This window comes from Danio rerio, chromosome 16 (genome assembly GCF_049306965.1).
Source record: "Danio rerio strain Tuebingen ecotype United States chromosome 16, GRCz12tu, whole genome shotgun sequence".
Lineage (NCBI taxonomy): Eukaryota > Metazoa > Chordata > Actinopteri > Cypriniformes > Danionidae > Danio > Danio rerio.
Window position 1 is genome coordinate 58707501 of NC_133191.1, and position 24423 is coordinate 58731923.

The window sequence follows — 24423 nt, forward strand, 5'->3', positions numbered from 1 at the left end:
GGGCGCAAATGCCTTGTTGATGAGGCCAGAGGAGAATGGCCAGACTGGTTCCAGCTGATAGAAAGGCAACAGTAACTCAAATAAGCACTCGTTACAACCGAGCTCTGCAGAAGAGCATCTCTGAACACACAACACGGCCAACCTTGAGGCGGATGGGCTACAGCAGCAGAAGAGCACACCGGGTGCCGCTCCTGTCAGCTAAGAACAGGAAACTGAGGCTACAATTCACACAGACTCACCAAAACTGGACAATAGAAGATTGGAGAAACGTTGCTGCTCTGATGAGTCTCCATTTCTGCTGACACATTCAGATGCTCGATTCACAATTTGGCCTCAACAACATGAAAGCATGGATCATCCTGCCTTGGGTCAGCGGTTCAGGCTGGTGGTGGTGGTGTAATGGTGTGGGGGAGATTTAGTACCAATTGAGCATGGTGTCAACGCCACAGCCTACCTGAGTATTGCTGCTGACCATGTCCATCCCTTTATGAGCACAGTGTCTCCATCTTCTGATGGCTACTTCCAGCAGGATAACACACCATGTCATAAAGCTCAATCATCTCAGACTGGTTTCTTGAACATGAGAATGAGTTCACTGTAGTCAAATGGCCTCCACAGTCACTAGAGCTCAATCCAATAGAGCAGCTTTGGGATGTGGTGGCCCCATGGATATGCAGCCAACAAATGTGTGATGTCATCATGTCAAAATGGAGCAAAAAGGAATATGTCCAGTAGCTTGTTGAATCTCTGCCACGAAGGATTAAGGCAGATCTGAAGGCAAAGGGGTCCAACCTGGTACTAGTAAGGTGTACCTAATAAAGTGGCCGGCGAGTGTATATAATCATCTCAGTGCATACAATTATGCAAAGAATAAAACTACACAAAAATAACATGTAAATAAAGTTTAATTTAACATTCATAACAACAAAGCCAAACAGGTGAGGTTACCATTTCTGGAACAGTTATAGTTCACTCAGCTGGGGATGTCTTTATTTATTTATTTATTTTTGTATATCAACCACTTTTTTCCATCTTCAACATGCATGTAGTGATTGTACAGTGTTTTGATTTTAAAACTTTGATAAGATCTGTAAAACAGACTGCAATAAAAGATAATGACTTTCATTTCCTCATGTGCTTGATTCAGTCTGACTGGAGTCACGTAGGCTCAGACAGAAGCGTGTGGTTATTCAATATGGCAATAACAATAATGATTGCAGAGCCAGTTCAGCTGAATCACTCTGACAGTTCAGTGTCTTCATGATGAAGCAAAATATAAAAACATTCCTCAACTGGGAAAACTGGACCTGCAACTCGTCTATGAACTTGCCCTTTAAACATCTCATTTTCTAATCTCTTCCTCTTCCTAATATGAAAATGGGAGCTCATGAATATTAATGAATGTGTGCTGTTGTTGTCAGGTAATCCACAGTCAGGGAGTGTCATGTTTTGTGGTGTAATTGCCCCTCAGAGGCTCTTCAGTGTTTTTGAGTTTCATCTGCAGTGAGACACTTTTCAGACAGAGCCTTTTCTGCTGTACAAACCACTTCATAGGTGAGTTAAATCATTAATCTGACTATGCATTGTTGGGTTTCAAAACCAAATACTTATATGTGAGATACTGAATATTTATCTGAATAATGGAAGCCAGTGTCCTCCATTGACTAAAAAACAATATCAAATGTATACTTTTTATATCAAAATTCTGAATTTTTTCTCTGAATTGTGAGATGTAAACTTAATATTGTGAGTTATAAAGTGAGACTTGCATGATATAAACTCAGAATTCTGAGAAATAAAATCACAATTACGAGTTAAATAAGGTTGTTGCATTATTTGATAGTTTAAAGCCAAATTCTGCTTTTTTTTGTCGGATTTGTGAAATGTAAATTTAATATTGTGAGTTATAAAGTCAGAATTGTATGATATGAACTCAGAATTCTGATAAAGTCACAAAAACCAGTTAAAAATAATAAATGTTATTGCACTATTTGATAGTTTAAAGCCAAATTCTGCCTTTTTTAGTCAGATTTGTGAAATGTAAATTTGATATGAGTTATGAAGTCAGAATTGCATGATGTAAACTGAGAATTCTGACAAATAAAATCACAAATACCAGTTTAAAAAATTATGATAATAAAGGTTATTGCAATATTTAATAGTTTTAAAGCCAAATTCTGCCTTTTTTGTCGGAATTGTGAGATGTAAATTTAATATTGTGAGTTATAAAGTCAGACTTGCAACTCAGAATTCTGAGAAATAAAGTCACAAATACCAGTTTAAAAAAAAATAATAAATGTTATTTCACCAATTGATAGTTTAAAGCCAAATTCTGACTCTTTTAGTCAGAGTTGTGTAATGTAAATTTAATATTACGAGTAATAAAGTCAGAATTGCATGATGTAAGCTGAGAATTCTGACAAATAAAATCACAAATACCAGTTTAAAATTATAATAATAAAGGTTATTGCAATATTTAATAGTTTTGAAGCCAAATTCTTCCTTTTTGTCGGAATTGTGAATTGTAAATTTTATATTGTGAGTTATAAAGTCAGAATTGCATGATATAACTCATAATTCTGAGAAATAGTCACAAATAAAGTTACGAGTTATAAAGTCACAGTTCTGAGGTAAAAAAAACGCTTTATAAATCGTCGCCAATGATAAAAATGTTGATTTCATTTTACATAGTGTGAGCTTCTGCTGTCAAATTAGATCGTGAACATGATCTGTCTTTTGTTTACGTTTTTTTAACTTCCACGTTCACGCGCGAATCTCACTGCGCATGCGCGGACACGTCAAAGTTCACCGTTTACATTCTTTCGAAATACAAAACAGTGACTGAGGGCGTTTCAATACAGTTATTATCTGTACTTCATAATTACACTGTATGCAGTACTCGTGTGCGTCTGAGGCGGTGTTTGTACAGTGTTTGACCGCGGAAGGAGGCGTGTCTCTTGGTGAAAGTAACTAACGTTAGAAGCTCCAGACGGTGATCATTCAGATTCAGATCTAATCAGAGACTCACCGGACCGGTTTATAGGTCAGAATAATCGGCGGAATAACATGAGTTCAGCTCTGTTGAACAGACTCAAGCCGGCGGTGAGTTCCGCCCTCCGCTTGTGGAGCTCCAGACCCACCATCCCGCCCGGGCTCAGCCTCCGCTACGCCGCCTCAGTGAGACTCTACAGCGGCCTGATGGAACCCGCAGCCCCGCTATTCAGACAGGTCAGTCCTGCTGCACCACACGCTCACATTTAGGTAAAGTTGGTTTTATATTCGCACAGTATTTAAAAATGTTCAGAAATCTTCCCAATAAAAAAAAAACAGTCATTTATAGTAAATGAGCAATTCCATGCAAATGTCAAGGTATCTTACATTGAAAAACAAAATCAAGTTTTCACCAAAATAGCGAAACCCTTTCTAAGTTGTTTTTGCTTTATATTGAACAGTGCTGTAAAATACTCAAAAATATCCCTGTCAGTGTTTTCAAACAATTATATTTGATTTACCAAAGTCACACAAGTTGGTTTTATATTCGCACATTCTTCAGTGACAGCTCCATGCATTGTTTACCATGGGGCTTTGAATATTCGGACTGAAATCACATGAAGTATGACTTCAAAACAACATTAGCACTATTTGATTGACTGTGAACAATGCTGTACTTTGATGGTTGTTGGCTGCTAATATGACTTTTACTTTTACTATTTAGAATTTCCAGTTAATACTTTTCTGAAATTACATTATTAATGAGAAAGACTGAATGTGCGAATATAAAACCAACTTTACCTCTATGTCACACAAGTGGTCATTTTCACATCTGTCACATTCATAACGGAGCTTTCTCTTCAAATGCAAAAATGTTGAATTAAATAAACTCAATCATAATTGTTCTATAGCCAACTCTGATCCTGTTAATGAGCAGTGTTTATTTTGGTTTGTGCAGTTTAATTCACAGAATTTCTACAAAGTATGTTGCATACTGTAAACTTGCTAACTTTTTAGTCACATCCGTAACGCATGTTTATTTTCTTTATTTTTAAATCTGAAATATGTTTACAGATTGATATTTTTCTGATCCCATAACTCTGGCTTGTAACAATTTGAAAAAAATATATAAACATGTTTCAATATAATGCTTACATATGAACAATTCCATGCAAATGTCAACCTTGCCATGAAAAACATTTTCACCGAAATACGTAAACCGTTTCTACGTTTTTTGTGTAAGCAAGTATTTTACAGTACTTTAGAAATACTCAAAAATCTACCTGTCAGTGTTTTTAAAATTTTTTATTTAATTTACCAAAATCACACGAATGACAATTTCACACCGGTCACAACCACAACAGAAAAGATGTCACATCCATAACAAGGCTTTTACCTCATAAATGCAAAAAAAATTATAACATCAAAACAATCATGTTTGTTCTATAGCGAGTCGACTTTTATTCTTTTGATTAGCATTATTTCTTTTGGATTGTGCAGTTTAATTCACTAAATTTCTACAAAGTATGTTGTATACTGTAAACTCGCATACTTTTTTGGTCACATCCATAACGCATGTTTACAGATTGGTATTTTTCTGATCCCATAACTCTGGTCAGTTGTTCTGGAAAATATAATCAGATGTTTCAATATAACGTTTACATAGACTTTCTATGTGACTTTATGGGCTCTATTTTGACGGTCCATGTGCAAAACGCAGGGCGCAAACGTTTTCAGGGCGTGTCAGAATCCACTTTTGCTAATTTAAGGACGGGAAAATCCGCTTTGCGCCGTGGCGCATGGTCTAACAGGGTTGAGTTTATTTTCTTAATGAGTTATAGGTGTGTTTTGAGAATAAACCAATCAGAGTCTCATCTCCCATTCCCTTTAAGAGCCAGCTGTGTCACGGCATAATCGCATTTGCTATTTTTATGATGTAAAGTAAGTGAAAGTGGAAAAACATTTCACAAGCAAACAGTTAACAGTTTTTTTTAACAAAAAACAGTTAAACAGAGCATCTACCGCGCAAGAATGAGAGATAAATGATCTACTTTCACTTTCACTCGCGTGGATAAGGAAACCTTTACGCACAGACATCAATTAGTCTATAAATAATTAATTTTGTTTGTTAAGCGCAAAAATTTGTTTCAAAACTATTTCTAAATTTAGTTATAATTTCCAGCAAACGAATAAATGAACAATAATAATGAAGTGTGCTCAAACACCTGAGTTATATCCTAAAACACATGCTGTACATATCCTTATTATACATATCCTTATTATATTCTATATATATCCTTAATATTTACATTTTTTTCATATGTAAAGATATTTGCATATTGCTCTACATCTTGTGTGTAGGCTGTTAAGCAGTGTGTAAGCGAGGCACAACTCTGCGCTGGAGTTTAGACCGGGTTAGTTTTGGTCTAATGAAAAATCTATTATAGTTTCTCAAAATAGCAACGCGCCAGCGGTCCACCTCAGAAACGCCTTCCTTTGTAGACCAGAAGGCCTATGGGCGCACATATGAGCGCAAATGCATTTGCTATTTAAACAACGTGGTGCAAAACAACACATGCGCCAAGCTGAAACTAGCAAATAACATTTGCGCCGGGTGTATGATAGGGCCCTATGTTTTGAGTTTTTACTGCAAACGTCACATCCATAACACAGGAATTGCCCAAATACTAGTTACTAGTTAGTACGTTATTAGTAACTAATAAAGCTATTCATTCATTTTCTTGTCAGCTTAGTCCCTTTAGTAATCCGGGGTCGCCACAGCGGAATGAACCGCCAACTTATCCAGCACATTTTTACGCAGCGGATGCCCTTCCAGTGCAACCCATCTCTAGGAAACTAATAAAGTTATGGTAAATAATAACCTTAATATTTAAGATTACATACATACATACTAGGGCCATTTACTAGGGCTCCACAATACAGTGTGGGCCATTTATATGGACACTCCTTAATGAACATATTGGGAATTTCACTAGAAGAAACAATGCTGTGCTTGGTTTAAATGTAACTGCATTCTTTCATGAGTTATTTACAAGCCCCATCACATATACTAATCTGCCACAAACAGGACGTTAATATCACCAACCATTCCCATTTTATTAAGGTGTATCCATATAAATGGCCCATCCTGTATATGGTTTCAGCATGTGTGCATCTGCAACAGTCACATCACAAGAAATGCAATGTTGAGTCTGAAATATAGTTGACCAGGAGCTACAGAACATGTGTCATTTTTAAAGGCCTCTAACTGTATTTTAAGAGAGTTTAAAACATTTGGACACACAAAAATGATGTTTATAGATTCATTGTTATCAAATTTGTGCAAATAAAATAGCAATAAGGAATTTTAGAATTGTTGTCTTGTTTCAAGTACCAATATTTACATTTCGAAGCAAAAAAAAAGATTATTTTAATTTTCCCAGTTACAGATAATTTTGCTTGTTTTAAGGAAAACCTCTTCATTTTGATTTAATAAGGTGAAAATGAAGAGAAATTAAATATAACATACTTTACTATAGTATAATAAAAACAAGATAGAATTTACTATAAAAATACTAAGAGCGAAGCAGTGGTGCAGTAGGTAGTGCTGTCGCCTCACAGCAAGAAGGTTGCTGGTTCGAGCCTTGGCTCAGTTGGTGTTTCTGTGTGGAGTTTGCATGTTCTCCCTGCGTTCGCGTGGGTTTCCTCCGGGTGCTCCGGTTTCCCCCAAAGTCCAAACACGTGAATTAGGTAGGCTAAATTGTTCGTAGTGTATGAGTGTGTGTGTGTGTGAATGTGTGTGTGGATGTTTCCCAGAGATGGGTGGCGGCTGGAAGGGCATCCGCTGTGTAAAAATGTGCTGGATAAGTTGGCGGTTCATTCCGCTGTGGTGACCCGGATTAATAAAAGGACTAAGCCGACAAGAAAATGAATACATGAATAAAAATACTGTAGTATTTTTCATTATGATTTAAACCCTGTTTGGTTTTATCAGTTTTCAGAATTCAGAAACAAACTTTTACATTCAAACACACACATAATTACCTTTTTGTTGTATTATTTGTAGTGAAACTATGTTTAAATATAGTAAGGGTTGATTATGAGTAAACCTAAAGCCTAATGAATGATTTACGATAGTGAACTCATACAATATAGTTTATTTACTACAGTAAACCGTGGTTTTATATTCTGCATTGTTACAGAAAACTGCAGTATTTATTCATTTATATTACTATAATTGTTGTGTTCACATAGCAATTACTAAAGCATGTTAATTCAAGTACTTTAGTATGGTTCAGGAACACTACAACATTTACTATCAATTACTATAGTATATATTTCACCATGGTTTTGCAGCAATACCCATAGTTTAACCATGGTATTTGTAGTAAAATTGTTGGTACACAAATGGTAATCGATGCACCATGCATGGCTTACGAGTAGAGTTATACTATAATAAAACTCTGGTTATTTCAGTAAGGGTGGAGAGTTCAGTTTTATTGGAGGAATCTGATATACTGTGATCTTTGCACAGGGTTTATAAAGGCAGATACACACTCATTGTAGTCCACTAGTTTTGCTAAAATAGCAGATTTGCCATATATCTTGATATGCTGCTACTTCATATGAGTCACACAGACACTGAATATCAACAAAACACCACAGGATTCAGCTATAAAGACACTTAGTCAGGATTATAGTTGACCAGGTACAACAGATCAGAACACAGGAGAATTGTGGACTCTAGTCTAGCAACTTTTCCAGCATGGGACACGCTTCATTCATTCATGCTGTTGTGTGTACTGTATGGTTTGAGCCGGATCAAGTGTCCTTAAACGTGTGTGTGTCTGCAGATGTATGTTGGTATGTGAGGTATGCTGGTGTACTCCTTCATTCAGCTGACTCACGCTGACTCTGGTCTGGTGTTGTTGTGTTTCTGCAGTTGTTTGAGTCTGAGAGCTGCACGTACACCTATCTGCTGGCAGACCCAGACACCAGAGAGGCCGTGCTGATCGACCCGGTGCTGGAGACGGTGGACCGAGACCTGCAGCTCATACAACAGCTCGGACTCAATCTCACCGTAGCATGTAAATACTATATACAGTTGAAGTCAGAATTATTAGCCCCCTTCCAATTTCTTTATTCTTTTTAAAATATTTTCCAAATGATGTTGAACAGATTCAGGAAATGTTCACAGTGTGTCTGATAATATTTGTTCTTCTGGAGAAAGTCTTATTTGTTTTATTTCGGCGAGAATAAAAGCAGTTTTTAATTTTTTAAACACCATTTTAGGGACAATATTATTGGCCCCTTTAAACTAATTTTTTTTCTTGATAACCTACAGAACAAACCATCATTATAACATGCCTAGTTAACCTAATTACCCTAGTCTTTAATTACCCTAAGTCTTTAAATGTCACTTTAAGCTGTATAGAAGTGTCTTGAAAAATATCTAGTAAAATATTATTTACTGTCATCATGACAAAGAGAAAATAAATCAGTTATTAGAGATGAGTTATTAAAACTGTTATGTTTAGAAATGTGTTGAAAAAAAAAAGATATATATATATATGTATGTGTGTGTGTGTATTCAATAGGGATGCAACAATACAGTTAGCCCACGGTTCAATACATACCTTGGTTTTTTAACACGGTTTTCGGTTCAGTTCTCATGGCTTGACACGTGTGTTTTTTGTTATTCTATAGGCAATAGGAACAGTGAGAGGTTAAGGAGAAAAAATAAAAAGGATTTATTGCAATACTCATTTTGTTTTTACTTAAAAGCCAAGAAAAGTGCACTAGTTCCTAGAGTATTGTATAATAAATGAGCACTGAAATCTCACAGCTGCTGTAGCCCATGTACAAACTGGAGAACACATGAAATCCTGCACTTTGAGAATAAACACACATGTGGAGTTAATAAAGATAAATTAGGCATTTCAATAAACATATTTGTCCTTCAGTAAACATAAATAAACATCTTCATTATCTCGATGCTGGAAACATGCGAGACTGTAGTCTGTAACGCAGATCGAGTGCTTTTATAAGATGACAGAAGCCCACATCTCCAATCACCCAAAACGGCTGCAAATCTTCAGCAGTAATCACCCGCACTGCCTCTGTTATTTTATGTGTCTCTCGGAGCCAGTTGGATTTGTGTGTTGGAAGGATTCAGCGAGGGATTGTTGCTGTTTGGAGGACTTTATTACCTTCTCTGCTCTCCTGCTTCAGACAGTGATATTGCTGGGTGATGCGCTGCAGATGTGCAGTCATGGTTATACCTGTAAATCAATGCTGCACACAGTTATGTTTTGTTCACAGTTTTTTCTTTTATTGGCTTTATACTAACCTGCAAAACCGAAATGTCCTCACACCGCAGATTTGAAAGATGCTGGCGCTTCCTTGTACTGTTGCCTCAGCCTCTCTTCACCGCCGCTCGCCATGTTAAAGTGTGGAATGATGTTGGTCAAGCGCCCCCTAACTTTAGAGCACAGTGATTGGATATTTACTCACGGGGAGGAGTTTCCTCATCTCAGCTCATGGATTTACAGGCACACACAGTCAATTCGGGGAGATATTAAACACACATAAATTATTTAAACGCAAAACAGAGAAAACAGCATATTCACAAGCGCGTACTGAACCATGGAGGTCGTACCGTACAGTTCAATATTATATTGAGAACCGTGGCATCCCTAGTGTTCAGATAGAGCTGCATGAGCTGACTTAAAATAGTGATGACGATTCTCACGTGAACACATAACAATAATAATAATAATAATTTACAAAGGTTTATTGCTGCAGTCTCTTTGAAATCAATGTTTATTATTATAAAATTTCAAATTAATGTACATATTTTCTCATTCTGAAGTCTGCATTGGACCAATATCTGCAATGTTTGTTTTGCTAGCACACATTGTTATTCTTAAGGTGAACGATTCATTTGTGCATTTTATGGGACAGCTCATGCTTTACTTATTTCATACATGTGTTTTTGTGTGCGTTTGTGCGTAGTGAACACACACTGCCATGCGGATCACATCACGGGCACTGGTCTGCTGAAGAAGAAAGTGTTTGGGCTGAAGAGCGGGATCTCCAAACACAGCGGCGCTGCAGCAGACATTCAGCTGTCAGACGGGGACAGCATCACATTCGGCAAACACGTATGAGAACACACACACACACACACACATTTATAGACGCTCTATGATAGGTGTACATTAAAGAGGAGCTAATTTGCAAAAATCACTTTTATGTGAAGTTATGTGTGTGTCAGCAGTGTGTGAATATCTCCAGCCTCATCATGAGTGAAGTGTGTTTGTTCTAAGCAGACTTGATGAGTGAAACACTGTGATTGACATTCTCCCTTTGTACGTGTCATCAGAGGGTGGAAGCCCCGCCCACTAGTGTCCATCTCATTAGCATAGTGTGAAATGAGTGTGTATGGGTGTTTCCCAGTGCTGGGTTGCAGCTGGAAGGGCATCCGCTGTGTAAAACTTGCTGGAATAGTTCTCGGTTCATTCCACTGTGGCGACCCCTGATAAATAAAGTGACTAAGCTGAAGAAAGAATGAATATAATCATTTAATAATTACGTTTGAAATATAAATAAAGGAATAAAGCGTGCTGTATGCTGTCAATGCAATGCATTTTTAATACAGTCATCCTGTTTATATGAAAATAAATGTTTGAATACTTCTTCAAGTGATCAAAGCCATGATATAAATGCACACTAGTGAATGCTGGCTAATATTTATGTCCTGCTTTTAAATGTATGTCATTTATAATCATCTCGTATATTCAATAGCAGATGTTTAATCATTAATAAACAGTAAAATTCACACTAGTTCAAAAGCAAGGTCACGACCAGGTGGTTCAGTTATGAGCAATAGTTGATGTATTTAATCTTGTGCAGTGATAAAGTGAGATAAACACAAAGGCTGCAGTTTTACCATGCTGTTATTGAGTGTATTGATGGATCTGAACAGCTGATAATGAGGATAAAGTGCTGAAGTAGAGCTGCACCATATATAGTTTTAGCATTGATATCGCAATATGCAGATCTGCAATGGTCACATCTAAGGATGCCAAGCAATTTCAAATTAATTAACCCATTTGGACAAGAAATGATAAAGTTTGCCCCTTAAACAAAGATTAATTGTGTTCAATTAGTTAAACAATGAAGACTACGGCGAAGCAGTAGCGCAGTGGGTAGTGCTGTCGCCTCACAGCAAGAAGGTCGATGGGTCGAGCCTTAGCTCAGTTGAAGTTTCTGTGTGGAGTTTGCATGTTCTCCCTGCCTTCGTGTGGGTTTCCTCCGGGTGCTCCGGTTTCCCCCGGATTGTCCGTAGTGTATTAGAGAGTATGGGGGGTAGTTTCCCAGAGATGGGTTGCAGCTGGAAGGGCATCCGCTGCATAAAATGAATGAATGAATGAAGTGAATGACTGTGCTATTTTTATAGTTTGATTATTGAATTTCTCTACCTCAGTTCCTGTTAAGCAGGTCGCACACCAGAAGCGCCGCTCGGCGGCGCACAGCACCACGCAGCGCCATGTATTTTAGAATTCTAAACATAGGTTTCTATCAGGATACACACACCGGCGCCGCAAGTCGGCGGCGCCCGGCAACGGCTCAGGACGCAGTTCATTTTTCAGCCGCGCCACAGAGCACCATCTGATTAGTTTCATGTTAAATATCATTCGAATGTGCGCGTCTGGTGTGTGATACTTTAAACTGTCATGTACGCGCCGTGTCGCGGCGCCGAGCGGCGCTTCTGGTGTGCGACCTGCTTTAGACTCCACCCAAAACCATAAAGCTGAGTTTATTACATTTTTATCTTTGTTTTATTGATAGTTTATTTTATTTTGTGTGTATAAAAAATACTTTTTTTGTATTTTTTATATTTTTTTTTTACATTTTTGATGCATTCCAGTAAAACAAAATCATCCCAGTCGATGTAAAATGTTGAATTCTTTCCATGTCATTTTGTGAAATTATATTCAAATCGCAGAAAAACTAAATTTTGCAATGTCATTTTTTTACATTTACATTTAGTCATTTAGCAGACACTTTTTTACAAAGCGACTTACAAATGAGGACAAGGAAGCAATTTACACAACTATACTGTAAAGAAAGTGTAAGAAGCAAAACATTAGTAAATTTTTTATTTTTTTTTTGTAATACAGTTAGCGGTGGAGCCAGAGAGGCAATTGCAGATTGGTAAGGGAAGTGGAGACTAAATAGTTGAGTTTTTAGTGGTTTCTTGAAGACAGCGAGTGACTCTGCCGTTCTGATGCAGTTAGGGAGTTCGTTCCACCAACTGGGCAGATTGAGCGCGAGAGTTCGGGAAGTTGATTTCTTCCCTCTTTGGGATGAACCACGAGGCGACATTCTTTCACAGAACGCAAGTTTCTGGAGGACACATAGATCTGCAGAAGTGAGAGCAGATAAGAAGGAGCAAAGCCAGAAGTCGCTTTGTAAGCAAACATCAGAGCTTTGAATTTGATGCGAGCAGCAACTGGCAGCCAGTGCAAACGAACTAGCAGCGGAGTGACATGTGCTCTTTTAGGTTCATTGAAGACCACTCGTGCTGCTGCATTCTGAAGCAGCTGAAGAGGTTTGATAGAGTTAGCTGGGAGCCCGGCTAGTAGAGAGTTACAATAGTCCAGTCTGGAGAGAACAAGAGCTTGAACAAGGAGTTGAGCTGCATGTTCAGATAGCAAAGGTCGGACCTTACTGATGTTGTAGAGTGCGAATCTGCAAGATCGAGCAGTTCTAGAAATGTGGTCAGAGAAGTTTAGCTGGTCATTTTTGCTGTATCATGCAGGCCCATGTGGAAGTGATCAGACCTTTGTGTGTTTTTCAGTGTCTGATGGTTCGAGAGACTCCAGGACACACAGACGGATGCGTAACGTACGTCACTGGCGATCAGAGAATGGCGTTTACTGGAGACGCGCTGCTGATCCGTGGCTGTGGACGAACAGACTTTCAGCAAGGTCACAAGCACACTCGTATAATACTAATGCACATTTCATTTATTTATTAGTTATTTTTATTTACAGTCCCACAATGTGTTTTTTTATCGTAGTTTTAATTAATATATTTTAAATAAATTATTTATTTATTTATTTATTTTATTTATTTTTTTTTTATTTATACATTATGCCAAGTTATATATTATTCTTTTATTTATCATTTCATGAAAACTATTCTTTTCTTTTATATTATTCTTATTTTTTTTTTTTTAGTTAGTTAGTTAGTTAGTTAGTTAGTTGCAACGTGATATAAAGTTGTATTTTCCCGTTTGGTGCAGCTCTATTTGTGTTTTTTTTCTAGTGTTAATTTTCCATGAGTTTTTGTAGTACCTCAGGCGTCCACATGATGGCAGCACAGTAAAGCTGTTTGCATGTCTTCAATCAGGTTCTCCTCACAGACTGTATGAGTCTGTTCATCAGAAGATTTTCTCTCTGCCGGGACACTGTTTCATTTACCCTGCACACGACTACAAGGGTACGAGAGAAGACTAGTTTACCACGCTTTACTACAAACTCTGATCACTGACAACTGTTTTTGTGCATTATAGAAAATAATATGTGCATTGTTTCTTGTGATGTAAAGGGCAGACCATGTCCACCGTCGACGAGGAAAAGAAGTTTAATCCACGTCTGACCAAAACTGTGGAGGAGTTTGTGAAAATTATGGACAATCTCAATCTCCCCAAACCAAAGAAAATAGGTAGAGTATTGTTTATTTCTGCTGCATGTGCTGATACATACAGTACTGATACATACAGTACATTCAGGCATGAATGAGGCTGTTTTGCGTTTTAAGACTGTTTATCTGATCAAAAACTGTGACCTATTATTACTGTTTTAAATAGATGTATTTTATATGAATATATAGTCAACTTCTTTATTTCTGTAATGTAAATCTGAATTTGAAGCATTATTAGTCTTCAGTGTCACGTAATCCTCCTGAAATCAGTATATAATGATGATTTGCTGATCATGACACATTTCTCATTGTTATCAGTGTTTAATACAGTTCATATTTCTGTGACAGATGTGATGCATTATAATCTATATGCCTGGGGTAATTAAATATTAAAACAATAAATAAATAGTCATGCTTTTGTTTATCAGGGACATTAAACCGATCAAAAGTGACTCTAAAGACATTCACAATGTTACAAGTGACAAATATGAGTGAAATGTTGTAAAAGTAACAGTAAAGACATTCGTAATGTTACAGTGATGTTACAAATGTAACTGTAAAGACACTAATAATGTTAAAAATTGGCAAACAAGTTTGTAAAGTTACATAAGTAACAATATAGACATTGATAATGTACAGTAATGCTACAAATGTAGCTGTAAAGAAATGCATAAGGTTACAATAATGTGACAAAAGTAACAGTAAAGACATTCCTAATGTCACAATGATGATTCAAATGTAAACAATGGCAATCAACATTACCAAAGTCCCTTAAAGGAAAGTCATTTCACTCTGAAGTAATTCCATATCTTTAAAATGCCTCGGGCAGTATGCTTAGGCATTCTGTTTGAATGGGGAAACATCAAATTCTCTAAAACTACTTGCCAAACTTACAATTACATTTCATATTACGAATAACTAATAAAATTAAACAACAACTGTCTATTTTTATACATTTTTAAATGTTCGTGTCACACAAAATCTGCTGAAACTCAAGGCTGGTCCTTCTCCCGGAGAATTGTCATTCTATAGCGATCGCTGGTTGGCTCCTGTACTAGAAGGCGGGGCTTCATTCGCCATTTTGACAGTTACACTTTTTCTTATTCAAAAGTACTTAGCACTTAGGCACTGTTTACACTCATATGTCTTAGGGCCCTATCATGCACCCGGCGCAAGGCGCGGCGCAGTAGTCTTTTGCTAGTTTCAGCTTGGCGCAAGAGTCGTTTTGAGGCGTTGCGCTACGCTCTTTAAATAGCAAATGCATTTGCGCTCATATGTGCGTCTACAAAGGAAGGTGTTCTGAGGCGGACCGCTGGCGCGTTGCTATTTTGAGAAACTATAATAGATTTTTCATTAGACCAAAACTAACCCGGTCTAAACTCCAGCGCAGAGTTGCACCTCGCTTACACACTGCTTAATACACACAAGATGTAGAGCAATATGCAAATATCCTTACATATGAAAAAAATTAAATATTAAGGATATATATAGGATATAATAAGAATAGATATAGGATATAAATATAAAGGATTAAAATATCACAAAACATATTATTTTCTAGCCTACATAAATATAAAAACCACTGCTGTCATGCCTTCTTCATCTCGGGAGGCTTTTTCAGTTCATTCATAACAATTTGCTTTTGTATAATGTTATTATTATTAGCAGTATTATTTATTATATCCATATTTATATTTGTTTTATTAAAAACAAGCTCAGATTTGTCCACCTGCAGGTTTTAGACCATATGGGGCACAGCATGTGTTTTAGGATATAACTCAGGTTTTTGAGCACACTTCATTATTATTGTTCATTTATTCGTTTGCTGGAAATTAGAACTGAATTTAGAAATAGTTTTGAAACAAATCTTTGCGCTTAACAAACGCAATTAATTATTTATAGGCTAATTGATGTTTGTGCGTAAAGGTTTCCCTATCCAAGAGTGAATGTGAAAGTAGATCATTTACGTCATGTAAAATGCAAATGCGCTTATAGCGCGACACAACTGGCACTTAAAGGGAATGGGAGATGAGACTCTGATTGGTTTATTCTCAAAACACACCTATAACTCATTAAGAGAATTAGCTCAACCCTTTTAGACCGTGCGCCACGATTTTTCGGTCCTTAAAATGGCAAAAGTGGATTCTGACATGCCCTGAAAGTGTTTGCGCCCTGCGTTTTGCGCATGGACCGTCAAAATAGAGCAGTGTTAAAATGGCATTTTAGAATGAAAATGATCCACATCCACACCGTGTTTTACCTAGCATTTCTGATCAGCCCTCCGTCCGCTGAAAATGCACATCACTTGACCACACACACACAGACACACAGCCACACACTGTGATGCGCTCCTCTGAGCTCCAGAGAGCAGTGCACGTCGGACAGTTTATCAAGGATGTACCGCTGGATCGCATCTCACTATAGTTGTTAAACGTGATATTCAGACATCCCAAGTCCATCTGTCAGGTTTTGGACCATATGGGGAAAAGAACAGGACGTGTGTTTGCATATAACTCAGTTTTCTGACCACACTTCATTATTATTATTTATTCCTATGCTGGAGATTAGAACTGAATTTAGAAATAGTTTTAAAACAAATCTTTGCGCTTAAAGGAAATTAAACATGTCGGCTAATGATTGTCTGTGCGTACAACACAGTTTTCTTATCCACGAAAGAGACAAAGATAAAGTGAAAGTAAAGGCTGAATGGAGGAGGCTCGTTCTTTATCCTCGTGCTGCTGATGCTCTGTTTAACTGTGTTCTCGCTGGTGAAGCGTTCAGTTCTTCTACTCACAAAGTCGCCATGTAAATAGCAAATGCACCATGGTGTGACGCAACTGGCTCTTAAAGGGAATGGGAGACGAGACTCTGATTGGCTTAATGCAGGTTATGCTTAAAACACACCCAGAACTCATTAAGAGAATCAGCACAACCCTGTTAGACCATGAGCGTATTTTACTGTCCTCAAAATAGCAAAAGTAGATTCAGACACGCCCTTAATGCTTTTGCGACATGAGCTTTAGACTTTGCGCCTAGATCAGGGGTCAGGAACCTTTTTTCCAGCAAAGAGCCATTTCAGATTTTTTTGGCAAATGCATTTTTTTAAAAGCCATTGGGGATATATATGAAGCATCACATGTTAAGCAAGTCCATGTAATAAGACAGGATAATTAATAGAATATTTGTCATTTCCCCATCAACACTCATGAATGTTGTTTAAATTTACGTGAGCAAGGTTACCATAGATATGTAAGTTGCATGCCCTTGATTGGTGTCGCGATTCAAGTTAATCCACAGTGCTGCACACATGTGCATTGGTTGAAATGTCCTTTTATACTTATTCATTTTGCTGTAAAAATATACAATAAAACGGTCATTTTAATTGTATTTTCAATAGGAAAATTTTAGTGACAGTTTAAATTTTTTATTGAAGAGAGACAGCTGGAGAGTCACATATTTCTGGTCAAAGAGCCACATGTGGCTCCCGAGCCATAGGTTCCCTACCCCTGGCCTAGATCCTTAAAATAAAGCCCTTAGTGTTCATTCTGTTCATTCTTTGATTGTGTCCAAAGTTTTGTGTTGTTTTTGTCTTCATAACACGTTAACAAATAACAGCATGAGTCAAACCCAGCCCTGCTATTATGCTGGACAGTGTAAAGTCAGGCAGGTTTGCATGAGTAAATAATGATGCTAGAGTTTTTGGGGGAGTGTTTCTTCAGAAATGCCCTTATAATTGCAGGATGAGTGAAAGCACATGGAGGATCAGTTTCAGTCGTTGTGAGGAGATGGTGTGGTTCCCTGTGATTGGGTGTGTCAGTTACTTATTCAGTGTCTGATGGAGTACCAGCTGTGAAGGCAGGGATGATCATATCTGATGTTTTTTAAGGGACTCATCCCAAACCCTCGCCAACACGGGGTGTAAATGCAAACCAAACAAAAAAAAAAGTAACGGTAGAGTCATTTACTGTTACTTTGTATTGTTGATGTAACATTATTAATGTCTTTACTGTGTTTTTTTTAGCATTGTAACACTGTGAATGTTTGTACTGTTACATTGTAGCGTTATTGTAACATTGTGAATGTCTTTGATAATGTTACAAAGTAACAGTAAAGACATTAATAATGTCACAACAATACAAAGTAACAGATAATGTTACAAAGTTGCAACATGTTTTAATAGTACAAAAGTAACCAAAAAGACATTCAGATCATTACAATAATGTTACAAATGTAAAAATAAAAATGTCCAACAGGTATGCTATGATACAAAAGTAAAACATTCATAAAACTACAATGATAATAATTGACATTACAATATCAATACAAAACGTTCCAACACATTGGGCCCTATCATACACCCGGCGCAGTGTGGCGCAAGGCGCGGCGCAATAGTCTTTTGGTAGTTTCAGCTTGGCACAAGAGTCGTTTTGAGGTGTTGCGCTACGCTGTTTAAATAGCAAATGCATTTGCGTTTATTTGTGCGCCCATAGGCGTTCTGGTCTACAAAGGAAGGCGTTCTGAGGCGCACTGCTGGCGCGTCGCTATTTTGAGAAACTATAATAGATTTTTCATTAGACCAAAACTAACCCGGTCTAAACTCCAGCGCAGAGTTGCGCCTCGCTTACACACTGATTAATACACACAAGAGAGCAATAGGCAAATATCTTTACATATGAAAAAATTTAAATATTAAGGATATATATAGGATATAATAAGGATATATATATATATATATATATATATATATATATATATATATGATATAAATATAAAGGATTAAAATATTACAAAACATATTATTTTCTAGCCTACATAAATATGAAAAATCACTGCCTTCATGCCTTCTTCATCTCGGGAGGCTTTTTCAGTTCATTCATAACAATTTGCTTTTGTATAATGTAATTATTATTAGCAGTATTATTTATTATATCCATATTTATATTTGTTTTATTAAAAACAAGCTTAGATTTTTCCACCTGTCAGGTTTTAGACCATATGGGGCGCAGCATGTGTTTTAGGATATAACCCAGGTTTTTGAGCACACTTCATTATTATTGTTCATTTTTTCGTTTGCTGGAAATTAGAACTGAATTTAGAAATAGTTTTGAAACAAATCTTTTCTTTTAACAAATGCAATGAATTATTTACAGGCTAATTGATATCTGTGCATAAAGGTTTCCCTATCCACACGAGTGAAAGTGAAAGTAGATCATTTATCTCTCATTCTTGCGCGGTAGATGCTCTGTTTAACTGTTTTTTGTTAAAAAAAAAAAACTGTGAACTGTTTGCTTGTGAAATGTTTTTCCACTTACACTTACTTTACATCATGTAAATAGCAAATGCGATTATGCCGCGACGCAGCTGACTCTTAAAGGGAATGGGAGATGAGACTCTGATTGGTTTATTTTTAAAGCACACCTATAACTCATTAAGAAAATAAACTCAACCCTGTTAGACCATGCGCCACGGCGCAAAGCGGATTTTCCCGTCCTTAAATTAGCAAAAAGCGTTTTGCGCTCTGCGCATGGACCGTCAAAATAGAGCCCATTAAGTTTAGTTTTCATGAACTTTAGCAAGTATGAAATCCGCTAAACAAATCAAAATATAGTAATAATACTGGTCAAGATGTGTCCAGTTCAAATATCACCTGTGCTCACCCTAACTAGTGTTCCCCTCTTCCATCAGCTGATCTCTGCTCTGTTGTTGTGTTTGGTCCACAGATATCTCAGTGCCTGCAAACCTGGTGTGTGGACTTCACGACATCTGAGCGTGTGCTGACGTGAGGATTTTAGCCAGAGGATTTTATTTTCATACAGTACGGTGGTGTCTGCATATATACGTGCTCTTCTGATTCAGGGTAAGCAGAAATCAGACAGAACTTGAGAAATCGAGACGTGATGTTTTCATTCTGCTCATTGTTTAATCCCGTCTACATGTTTGTTTGTTTACAAATATTTTTGGGACATAATCTGTGTGCTGTATCATATAACACAGGCTTTTTTGTTGACCAGTGCAGAAATACTATTGGTAATCATTTACAATAGCACATCAAATGCTCATCTAATGGGATGTTTTGTAAGAAATCTCTAATATATAGATCTATTTAATTTGTTTTTAATAAATGTTTATTAAACACCACTGCGTCCTGCAGGTTTTCTGCTCTTTTTGTCGCTCACGCACACATTCAGTGCTGTTTTTCCAGCGATGCCTTCACCATCAGGACAGACGAGAAAAACCAGATGGTTTGCAAGTGAAATAAGCAGAAGTTTCAGACTGAGTGTGTGCTTTGCATGAGTGTTTATGTGCTGATGAGTCTCGCTCTGATTTGGCAGGTCATTACACTGTCTGAGAGTTGGATCTGTCTGCTGCTTTTTACCCCCCAAAAAAGGAAAATTAATAACTAAACATATAAATAGCGGATGGCAGTTTGGCTTAATCTTGAATCCTCTCAGTCTAAATACCCTTTAACCAGTTAAACTCCTCTGCGTCATCGACTTTTGCTTTAAGATTTAAAGGGCTAGCATTGCACCAGATCCCCGTCTGAAAAAATAAAACATCCGTCTCTTCTCGCTCCTCCTCAATTCTAGGATCATGTGACAGGGCAACTCAGTGGCTAGCACTGCTGCCTTACAGCAAGAAGGTCACTGGTTCAAGTCCCGGGTCAGTTGACGTTTCTCTGTGGAGTTTGCATGTTCTCCTCATGGTTTCTCCGGGTACTTCGGTTTCCTCCCACAGTCTTAAGACTTGTGACACAAGTGAATTAAATAAAAATAACATTACAAGCACTTAATTCTGAGCTTCTCTAAGTGTGTATGCACTGGTGCAGTGTGCGGTCTATTCCTATAGAGCCGTCTTATTAATCCAGAACTACCTGATCTCGTATCCCTCTCAATGCTCATTGACCAGGCGGGAGCTTTGGGCTCATCTATCTCCGAGCTCAGGGTTCTCTCCATACCTGCCAACACTCCTGTTTTTGCCGGGACAGTTTTTGCCGGGACAGTCCTGCTAGTTGTTTGGTTCAGTCCCCATGCGCACCTAACCCAACACACAACCATCTTCATACCTGCTTCTCGCTCTTCACTTCATGCTTGGATAAAATCTCCCGGATTTTATGATCCGTATGTTGGCAGGTATGGTTCTCTCCCAGGACAGCATCCCGAACCTGCTAACAACTGTGAATTCCTAAAAAAGGCCATAGTGTGAATGAGTGTGTATGGGTGTTTCCCAGTACTGGGTTTCAGCTGGAAGAGCATCTGCTGCATAAAACATGCTGGAATAGTTGGCGGTTCATTCCACTGTGGCAACCCCTGATGAATAATTTGACTAGGCTGAAGGAAAATGAATGAATGTTTGAAAAACGTACAATTGTGCAGCTCTGATCTCAGAACAGCTCAGTGAGATGTAAACTCTTAAAAACTAGTTAGAAATTGTTGGATTTGTTTTATTAATAACAATATAATAAAAAATAATAAAAAAAAAACAGCTGATATAAAGTCACAGTTGTAATTATTGCAAGATAAACAGTAACAGTTTTGCTTTTTTTCTGCATTGTTTTCCAGAATTAAGTTATTTAAATAAGTTATTAAAATATAAATAAATTATTAAATAACTCTATGAGTTTATAGCTTGAAACTGTGAAATATGAAGTCATGACACTCATTCACAATTAGCGTAATTAATTTTCAGTTGCAAAAGTTTAATTTGAATTTTTTTCTGGTGAAAAGAAATGTGGAAAAGCATGTGAGTTTAAACAATTATACGATAAAAAGTGGCAAATACACACACACACACACACACACACACTTTTAGTTATATATTTATTTATTTATTTAATCTTTGACCAAAAAAAAAAAATCTGAAGAAACAAGCTTTCCTGAAAACACAAGTTTATGTATATGAGTTATGAGTGGGTGTGGCTCCAAACCAGTTCAGCCAATGGTGTGTGTGTGGGCGGGGCTTCTGTTAGACAGTCAGGAGTGTGTTTGAGCTCAGTTTGACAGCAGTTGTGTTGTGATTCTTCACCTGTAAAGACAAACACTGATCTCAGAACAGAACAGATGCGCTTCAGCAGGACAAAACCAGCCATTATTGAGCAGATTAAAGAGAAACACTGAGCTGATGCTCTCTGCAGGTCACTGTTTATATCTGCACAATAGCGGCTCGCTGCTCGTCTGTCCTCCATCTGCTCTGCTTTTGTGTGTGTGTGTGTGTGTGTGTGTGTGTGTGTGTGTGTGTGTGTGTGTGTGTGTGTGTGCGTGTGTGTGTGTGACACTGAACTTCATTCACACGGTCAGTAGATTTATGACTGATCAGATCCTCACACTGAACTCTTGAAACTACTAGTTTGGTTCTGTTGTTGGTTTGTTTGTTTATTTATATGTTTATTTTTATTGTTTGCTTATTTTGTGCTTATAGTTTATTTCACTTCCAGAACTAAATTTTACAGCTGATTTACTCACTGCTTTGTCATCTACAATGTTCCTTTCTTTATTTTTTTTATTCGTAAAGTACTTTTACAACAAATTAATGAACAGTGTTGGGGAAAGTATACCTAACCGATCTAACAAATACACACACACACAAATAATACAACACATATTTTTTGTTGTTTTAAACTCACCGGCCACTTTATTAGGTACACCTGACTAGTACCAGGTTGGACCCCTTTTGCCTTCTGAACCACCTTAATCCTTCATGGAACAGATTCAACAAGCTACTGGAAATATTCCTCAGAGATTTTGCTCCATATTGTCATGATAGCATCACACAGTTGCTGCAGATTTGTCGGCTGCACATCCATGATGCCAATCTCCCGTTCCACCACATCCCAAAGCTGCTCTATTGGATTGAGCTCTGGTGACTGTGGAGGCCATTTGAGTACAGTGAACTCATTGTCATGTTCAAGACACCAGTCTGAGATGATTGAGCTTTATGACATGCTGCGTTATCCTGCTGGAAGTAGCCATCAGAAGATGGAGACACTGTGCTCATAAAGGGATGGACATGGTCAGCAGCAATACTCAGGTAGGCTGTGGCGTTGATGCTCAATTGGTACTAATGGACCCAAAGAAAATCTCCCCCACACCATTACACCACCACCACCAGCCTGAACCGCTGATACAAGGCAGGATGATCCATGCTTTCATGTTGTCGAGGCCAAATTGTGACCCGAGCATCCGAATGTGTCAGCAGAAATGGAGACTCATCAGAGCAGCAACGTTTCTCCAATCTTCTATTGTCCAGTTTTGGTGAGTCTGTGTGAATTGTAGCCTCAGTTTCCTGTTCTTAGCTGACAGGAGCGGCACCCGGTGTGCTCTTCTGCTGCTGTAGCCCATCCGCCTCAAGGTTGGACGTGTTGTGTGTTCAGAGATGCTCTTCTGCAGAGCTCGGTTGTAACGAGTGCTTATTTGAGTTACTGTTGCCTTTCTATCAGCTGGAACCAGTCTGGCCATTCTCCTCTGACCTCATCAACAAGGCATTTGCGCACACAGAACTGCCGCTCACTGGATATTTCCTCTTTGTCGGAGCATTCTCTGTAAACCCTAGAGATGGTTGTGCGTGAAAATCCCAGTAGATCAGCAGTTTCTGAAATACTCAGAGCAGCCCGTCTGGCAGCAACAACCATGCCACGCTCAAAGTCACTTAAATCCCCTTTCTTCTCCATTCTGATGCTCACTTTGAACTGCAGCAGATCAGCTTCACCATGTCTACATGCCTAAATGAGTTGAGCTGCTGCCATGTGATTGGCTGATTAGAAATCTGCGTGAAGGAGCAGGTAATATCTGGACCAAATACAGCTCATTTGGCAGTAAGTATTTGTAAACTGCACTGTAGAAATAACCATAAACATTAATATTTTAATAAATGTTTTTTTTATATAATACACTGTTTAACATATAAAACTTGTTATTAAAAAGATGTATTAAACTAAAAAATTACCTAAAAGTAATAATAATTCATTTGAAAGACTGATGAAGGAAAATTAAATGATAGTAAAAACATAAACACATAAGAAACATTGAAAAAATCACATTATAATATATGTATTCAATATATAGACTAATTATAATTATATTATAATTAGTAAGGGACTACAGATGTAAATTAGCTTTATAGCTAACTCTGGCACAACATGTCATGTTGTACATTGTCCCTGTATAAATAAATAAAGTAAATAAATAAAAAATATAATAATAATTATATAAATATATATATATATATATATATATATATATATATATATATATATATATATATATACTCTAAAAATGCTTGGTTTATTGTAAATAGTAAGTTAAAGTGTTCAGTTAAATGTAGAATAAACTCTAAACCAAACGGATGGGTTTGTCCATAGTTGACCCCGCATTGGTTTACAACAGCCCATCCTTTTTATTGAGTCTATTTATTTCCAGCTATAAATGTGACTTATGCCTACGTGTTTATTTATTTCTCATGCTGTGTAATAAACATATATTTAGACATAAGTTATATTTAGCTAACCTATATCCCCGTTGTTGTGAGGTCATGAATGTGTCAGTCTGTAGTTTTTCACCTGTTGACGGTCACATTGAGCGGGGCTGCGTCTCAAACCATACTGAGGACCCTAAATAGAGCGCGCGCTTGAGTATCAGCTGACTCCACAGGCCCCGCCCACTCGCGCACTACGCAGGGGGCGTGGTGAGTATTGAAACACAGCCTCTTCTCTCGCAGTTTCTCTCT

The 24423-nt window shown here is 37.5% G+C and overlaps 2 protein-coding genes across 5 annotated transcripts in view; both read left to right on the forward strand.

Annotated features, from left to right (window-relative positions):
- Positions 1-1125, forward strand: part of LOC137487997 (tryptase gamma) — a 19037-nt gene extending 17912 nt beyond the window's left edge. For both annotated transcript variants that reach the window (XM_073925572.1, XM_073925571.1), the window contains exon 10: positions 1-1125. This exon is cut by the window's left edge and continues 695 nt beyond it. The gene's annotated coding sequence lies outside the window, so the exon portion shown is untranslated.
- A 355-nt stretch (positions 1126-1480) lies between these two features.
- Positions 1481-20492, forward strand: ethe1 (ETHE1 persulfide dioxygenase). Of its 3 annotated transcripts, none has more exons than XM_068213925.2 (8): positions 1481-1554; positions 3090-3228; positions 7934-8078; positions 10006-10154; positions 12857-12986; positions 13411-13500; positions 13609-13725; positions 19425-19837. In XM_068213925.2, exons 2-8 carry the CDS (start codon positions 3199-3201, stop codon positions 19469-19471), a joined length of 708 nt encoding a protein of 235 aa, XP_068070026.2. In that variant the 5' UTR covers positions 1481-1554; positions 3090-3198; the 3' UTR covers positions 19472-19837.
- The last annotated feature ends 3931 nt before the right edge of the window (positions 20493-24423 follow it).